We start from the raw sequence: 7,171 nt of genomic DNA on the forward strand, positions 1-7,171 counted from the left end.
TTTTTTTTTTTTTTTTTGTCTGTTCTTACGAACTTTATACGTTACTTAATTTTTCGCACTGACGTTCTAGGAATTTATTGGTATGTGTGGTTTCTTGTTTCTTCTTTTTGTCATGTTGTTCCTTGGCTGCTTTAGCCGAATTTTCTAGCGGCTGTTGGAGGTTCTTTTAATTACTTGTTGTTGCTCTAGATTTTGTTACGTGGGAATAGAATGTTCACGCTTATCCTACCTGCATCACTGCACTTTTGGCGGATGAGGCGACCTTTAGGTCTGAGGAGGGAAATGAAGGGATGCTATTTGAATTGAGCCCTAGGTTAACTTAACTCAACGGGAAAGAGATCAAGTGTGCTGATTCGTTATTATATATTTTATTATCCTGTAGTTTCAATGTTATTCTTTTTGTATAATTAGCTTTGAGGCATCTTTTGTTGGGCTGTCTTGTTTGTTGTATGCCCTCTCCCTTGATTTTGCGTTCTTTCACACTCCATGAAAGCTCAGTTCTCTTAAAAAAAAAAAAAAAAAAGGAAGGAAATTCAATACTCTTGGTAACTTTTCATTAATAGTTACTACCTTTTTGTTTACTTGAATTCTATGGTTGTCATTTTATCAACATTTGGATTCTTCTAGACCTTCAATTTTTTATTCTTGCTAATATCTATCTCTTGTATTATGAGCAGGGTTGGACTGCACAGAGTTGAATTTCTAGTGTTTTTTGAGTAAAAAGGGATACAAGTCAATGGATGACTGGGGTAATGCTATATGGTTATGTTTTAGTCCATCATTGTTCACCTTTGCTGATTGAATAAGTAACAAGTCTCTATACAAAAAATGTTGTATATGGATATATGTTGGTCATTCGATCAATAATTTACCTCTGATTATTATTATTATCATCATCATCATTATATATTATATGTAGCCTATTATTAGTACATAAAATAACACAACACTTGAAAACGAGTATGGAATGGATGAGAATAAGCTTAATAGTGCAGGACTTAAGTACGACAAGGACACTACAAATAAATAATAAAAGGATGTATGTGTATGTTCTAAAGCTTCCTATTAAACACTTGTTGTGGTTTGAGAGACTGTAGATAGAGGTGCAAGAGTTCATATTTTATTAGCAAAGGAGCCGAGGAATAGATCTAATTTTGAGTTCAACTTCAAAGGAGTAAAAGTTACAGGACAAGACAATCCATAGTTGTGGGTGTCATGTTTTGAAGTTAGGTCTTGGTCATTGCAAAAACACTTGGCTGAACAGATGTAAATGCTTTCAAACATCACGTATCATTACTTTATCAGTTCTTATTGTTCTATATGCCCGAACACATCTGGAGTTCAAGAAATAGTCATCTTAATGAAAATAAAATCAGTACATTTTTTAGATGTGTTCATTTTGCATTAGTGCCTGATTTTATAACTCCATTCAATATGGTGTGCTTCTTTCTGAAGGGATATGCATGCGTAATTTCTTTAATTAAAGAGTGCTTCGTATTCATCTCCATTGTATTCTGTTGATATTGTATTTTTTGGTTGCTAAGGTTGTTAAAATTTGTAGTATTGTATTTTCTTGTCTTGTAGTATCTCAAATGACTCTGCTTCCCAAAACATGATAAATGAATTGTCCTATTGCTATGTTTTTATTCTTATCTTTTTTAATAAACACAAAATTTCATTAAACTTATTTCATCTTCTTTTTATTTTATTTTTTTATTTGTTTAATACTTTGGATGGGAGGCAATTATTGTGCCTTCCTTTCAAGTAGCTTGGTTGACAGTATGGAAGAATATTGTGGTGGTTCTGCTATAATGATCAAATCTACTCAGTTTGAGCGAGAGTGAGAGAAGTGTGGAGCTAACCACTGTCATGTGGCAAAGGATAAGGAGAGTTGCGATTAGTTTTTTGACGAACTATATATCCTTACCACTTCTCTCCACCGGTGATTTAATTGAATATCTTTAAAGATTAAAAATAAGAATCGAGTCCCTTTATATGTAACCTATTTGGAAATTTTAGTCATTATGTCATACAAATAATACTATGTTGTGTACAGTATATGGTAAATATCAAGTAAAAAATTATCGAACTACAGTCTAGCAAACATGTTTAATGTTAAATTACAAATTGGATCCCTATGGTATTAAATGTTAGAATCAGTCCCTATGAGAGTTTTATCAAACCATAAGGACTAAATTCCAACTCAAATACCATAGGGATCGAGTTTGCAATATAACCGATGTATAATATGATTTTTGAGGACAAGACATGGTGTTGGTTATTCTGTGGAAAGAAGTTCTCTATTCTTAACGTAGCCCGTTGTGTCTCATGACTTGTTATAATCTTCCATGATATTGGAAAATATTTTACAGTTTAATTAGCTGTTCTGCTCAGGCATTGAATAACTTTTTCTTAGCTTGAGAATGGAGATACCTATAGCAAATTTAGCTTTCTTTCTTGAGTTTCTAACTTTGTTTATCTGATAGTTGAGGCATAAAAGCTTACATATGGTATAGTCATATGTAGTTCCATATTTATTCTTTCTCTTAATTTTGTGACTCCAAGTTTAATCATCTAGGTGGTTTTGCTTACGTATGTATATGTTCTCTTTTAGAGGATGAAAACATAACCCCACTCCAGAAGGAGCAGCCAAAGAATAAATGGGATGATGAGGATGTGGATGACGATGATGTGAAGGAATCTTGGGAGGATGATGATGAACCTGCACCGGTGAGAATTTATTGATTTTCTTGCTAATGATGTTTGTTTCATTTAGTATTGATGTTAAGACTGAAGATAATGCCGAAGGAGAATTTGGGTGATTCTTAATGATCACTACAGACTGCTAAGGGTCTAAACCACTCCAATGTTTTAAATATTGTGGTGAATTGTTCATTCTAAGGGTAGAAATCATTAATAGTTGTAGGAAGCTTTTTTAATATTCCTAAAACTGGCGGAAATGGAAGTCCCTTTTCCTTTATTTTGAAATTTTGTGGAGCTCATGTAGAAACTACATTTTGTTAAGGTTGGGGTTGGCATCAGTACATGGTTTTGAGAAGATGAATGGTTCAGAGCATGTAAAATCTAATAAAATCTCTAATTCTTTAGCTTGAGTAACTCGTCCATTGCCTGATGTATCTGTAAATTTGTTACCCCATTTCTTCTTTTGTCTTTTTGGTCTCACAGGCTCCAGTAGTTAAACCTCCTCCAGAAGCCGCCTCAAAGAAACCTGCCGCAAAAACCATTGAAAAAAAAGGAAAAACTTCCGAGGTGGAACCTGAACAGCCTCTAGATCCATTAGCTGAGAAACTTCGCCAACAAAGGTAATATTAGTTTGCTTTGGTTTTTTTGGAACTCTTAGCTCAACTTATATCTACTTATGGTTCTCTGGAAGGAAAATAATTGAAGCAGGAATTTGAACTTAAAACATTTTATGAATTATTTTATTGTGACGGGAGAATGATCCTTCCTACCAATGTTGTGTAGACAAAGTAGGACATTGGAGTAACTATTTTGAATTTTCTTTTTATGCTATCTTGTCCATTCCAGATCTCTTTTTGTCGCAGAATTATCTTACTCATTACTTCTCTTCTGAAAGCAGGCACCATTCCTGTTAACAATAAATGAGAAAAAGCATTCTATTTGTCTACATTTTGTGCAAGTGTTATCAAACAGAACTAGATGACTGGTTTAATAATTATTGGCCCTTTTTTTAAAGCATAAATAATGGTCCAATACTTGGGACTTCTCATTGAATATAAATCTTTGAATTATGAATGTTATGCTCTTCACGATCTAGGTTGATTATGAGCGTTTGGTTTACTTCATACTGATTTAGGAAAAGTTATAAAGAACTGAGAGATTTCTTATGGAAGAAGTTGCATTTGGTGTGATGAGGTTGGTATAGGATTGGAAATTTGGGTTGTGAAAATATTGCCCACTTTTGTATATGCTTTTATGGTAGTTTCCCTTTGAAACTTAAGACTCGGTGGTACCAAGTAATTACAAGGGCACATTTGTTTACTTAATTTTTGGATAGGGATCCACTCCTATGGTTGGATTTGTATCAGGGAAACCCATAGGTGGTATCTAATTGTCTTTTGGTTTTCTTGTTTCTTATTATGTCTTTTGAGCAAGATGGTTCTAGAGTTCCTTTTTGGTGTATGTTTGGCCTAAATCGAACCTACCATTTCCCTTTTGTATTCTATAGCCATTTCAAAAAATGCCTTGTGAGGAGTCACCTCGCTTTGCTATATGTTTATGTCGATTCTTTCTCGGTCTTGACATTTGCAAGTTAGCTTTGTTCCTTCATATAATCCAAAATGTTGGGCATCTTTTAAGTGCAATGTGGCCTATATTGCCCCTTTTGGAACCTATACTAGCCTTTGTGCTATTAAGGAGTTAGGAGGAAGTCTGTTAACTGTGGACTATGAGATTGAGGACAATTCTTCGTTATTTCGCTCTATATGAGTCGTTAGTTGGTCCTTACTTGCATGTGGAGGATGGATTGCAGACGCCCTTATCCTTGGAGAAGGTTAAAAGGGTGGTTTTTGGTTAGTTAGAAACTCAACCCAGGTTTGGGTGGTTTTTCTTAGGCTTCTTCCAAGACAATTGGGAGATAGGAAGGATATTTGGAAATTCGTTAGCAAATTCTACTTCAACAAAACCTTTGTTGCCTTATCCTTATTACCTGTGTGTATAAGATTATCACCAAGATCCTTGCTAAAAAGTGTAATCTTATATCCAAGATCCTTGCTAACAAGCTTACAAAGGTCCCCGCCTCAATGATCTCCCACATTAGAGGGTCTTTCTTGCTGGCGGGTAAATCTTAGAACAGGGCAGTGAGGATTATAGGGCTCAAAAGAAAGGTCATCTTTAAGATTGACCAGGAGAAAGCCTACCATCACCTAGATTTGGTCTTTTTAGATAAGGTGATGGAGACTAAGGGTGTAACAACCCGATTTTTGATGAATCACAGGTTTTCACATACATGAAGGTAAGAACGGCGGAAAAATCTTCTTTTGTAGAACGGGAGACAAGGAATTTAAAATTCAAATATGCATTCAAAACTGACATAAAAGAAATTTGAAGGTGATACCCGCTGAGGCAAGTCAAAAAATGTCAAGGAAGACGACTTGATCTGAAGGGCATTTTCTGCAGCTGCGCGGTCTACACTCCTTTTGAGAAAAAATAAAATAACATGGAACGAGATAAATACTCAATAAACAACCTACTTGTAGGCTTTTGTCGTACTTATATTTATAACATATACTTAGGCAATGTGTTCAACTATAATCCTTGGCCAATAACTTGGCTCTTGTCTATTCTTGTTGTATAAGGCTTATGCATACATTCTTCTATTCACTTCTACTCTAGGAGTGTATACTTATTAGGCTCTAAGGTAAGCTTTAGTTTACTTGGCCCTTGTAACAAGCTTTAAGTACAAGACCCTTACATTGGACTTTGAGATACATTGTCCTTATGATGACTTTGAAATATGTGGCCCTTATGAAGGGCTCTAAATTACCTGGCCCTTATGACGGTCTCTAAGATACGTGGACTTCATGACAGGCTCTGAGACATGACCCTCATGACAGGCTCTGAGATTTAACCTAAGCCCTTTCCATGGGGTATGTGCTATTTTGTGGGGGAAAGAAACAACAAAATCATTAGAGGGCACTAGAGTTCCTTCAGCGATGTTTGGTTCCTTGTTATATTTTTTGTTTCTCTTTGAGCCTATATTTTTAGTCTCTTTTTTAATTATTTACTTGGTTTTATTTGTCTTGACGGGAAGCCCTTTTTTTCGTAGTGTGGCTCCTTTTTGTGGGCTTTTTCTTTTCTAGATGCTCGTATATTCTTTCATTTTTTTCTCATTGAAGTACGTTTTTCTGTTAAAAAAATACAAAGAGCTTCTATTTGTCTTTGGCTGGAACTAGTGGTATGCTTTATATAAGATCTTAATCACGTGCTGGGGCTTTGTTTTTTTGTTTCCAAATTGTGGCTGGCAGGTTAGTGGAAGAAGCAGATTATAAGTCCACTACCGATTTGTTTAAAAAGAGTGGTGATGAGAAGACTCTTGATAATTTCATTCCAAAATCAGATAGTGACTTCTTGGAATATGCAGAGCTGATCTCTCATAAACTTCGCCCCTATGAGGTTTATACAATTTACCTTTATCATTATTTCTGCCCATCAATGTGCTTATTCTCACGAGTTTCCCCCAAAAAATTATTGTTGCAGAAAAGTTTTCATTATATTAATCTGCTCAAAGATGTCATTAGACTGTCGATGACTTCTTTGAAAGCAGCGGATGCGAAAGAAGTTGCCTCTTCTGTCACTGCACTTGCCAATGAAAGACTAAAGGCGGAGAAGGATACCAGTAAAAAGAAAACGGGTAGGTGTTTACTACATTTATAATCCCCTTATCACTGCACTTTTTTTTTTTTTTTTTTTTTCCTGAACTATTTCAATCCTACCAGACCAAATGAATGTGATGTTTGTGTATTTGAACTGTTTCATTTTTCCCTCTTGTGTGGAACTTCTGCAGCTGTGAAGAAGAAGCAGCTTCATGTTGAAAAGGCAGTTGATGACATGATTGTCAATTCATTTGATGATATCGACGAGTACGACTTCATGTAATTGTCCCATTTGAGCATTCTAGCCCGAGTGTCATCAGTTTTTGTCCTGTGAATGGAGGTCAGATTCTTCGGCATATTTCTCCCCTTTAATACAACAATAGATTGGTTCCCGAGTGTCGTGTCTAAATAAGGTTAATGTATTAGACTTGTGTATGACATATCATATCATTATAAATTTTGCTCTTTTATTTATTTATTTTTTTTGTTTGATAGAGATTGTTCAAATCGCCTTTGAGAATGTACAAGATTGCGTAGTCATTTCAAACTCAGATTGTCAAATTGTGTATGTTGTGACGATGCTTCCTTCTACCTGAATTACATTTTCTTGCAAAAGGTCGTAAAATTTAAGGTTTTGTTGGGGAACGATCGAGAGCCAAGAACGAACTTTCAGCTAATTCCACATTGAATCCCACAATTTATTCTTGCTGAATATGAAATCGGACTTTTTAGATAACATTTCTGTGTTGAACTCAATAAATAAATAAAATCTCGATCGGATGTCTTCCTCTTTCATTTTCTTATTATTTTTAATT

General features: G+C 35.0%; 1 protein-coding gene across 2 annotated transcripts in view; it reads left to right on the forward strand.

The window, feature by feature from the left end:
• Positions 1–7,001, forward strand: part of LOC111487853 (eukaryotic translation initiation factor 3 subunit J-like) — a 7,632-nt gene extending 631 nt beyond the window's left edge. Inside the window, exons 3-8 of one of the 2 annotated variants that reach the window (XM_023135410.1) lie at positions 678–749; positions 2,615–2,730; positions 3,187–3,323; positions 6,009–6,156; positions 6,241–6,394; positions 6,548–7,001. In XM_023135410.1, coding sequence (XP_022991178.1) covers positions 737–749; positions 2,615–2,730; positions 3,187–3,323; positions 6,009–6,156; positions 6,241–6,394; positions 6,548–6,639 — 660 coding nt within the window. In that variant the 5' untranslated portion in view covers positions 678–736 and the 3' untranslated portion in view covers positions 6,640–7,001. The remainder of the gene's footprint in view (positions 1–677; positions 750–2,614; positions 2,731–3,186; positions 3,324–6,008; positions 6,157–6,240; positions 6,395–6,547) is intronic. The other variant, XM_023135412.1, reaches the window with a different exon arrangement.
• Positions 7,002–7,171: the final 170 nt, after the last annotated feature.

The sequence above is a fragment of the Cucurbita maxima genome, unplaced genomic scaffold (genome assembly GCF_002738345.1).
Source record: "Cucurbita maxima cultivar Rimu unplaced genomic scaffold, Cmax_1.0 Cma_Scf00012, whole genome shotgun sequence".
In the NCBI taxonomy this organism is placed as follows: Eukaryota; Viridiplantae; Streptophyta; class Magnoliopsida; order Cucurbitales; family Cucurbitaceae; genus Cucurbita; species Cucurbita maxima.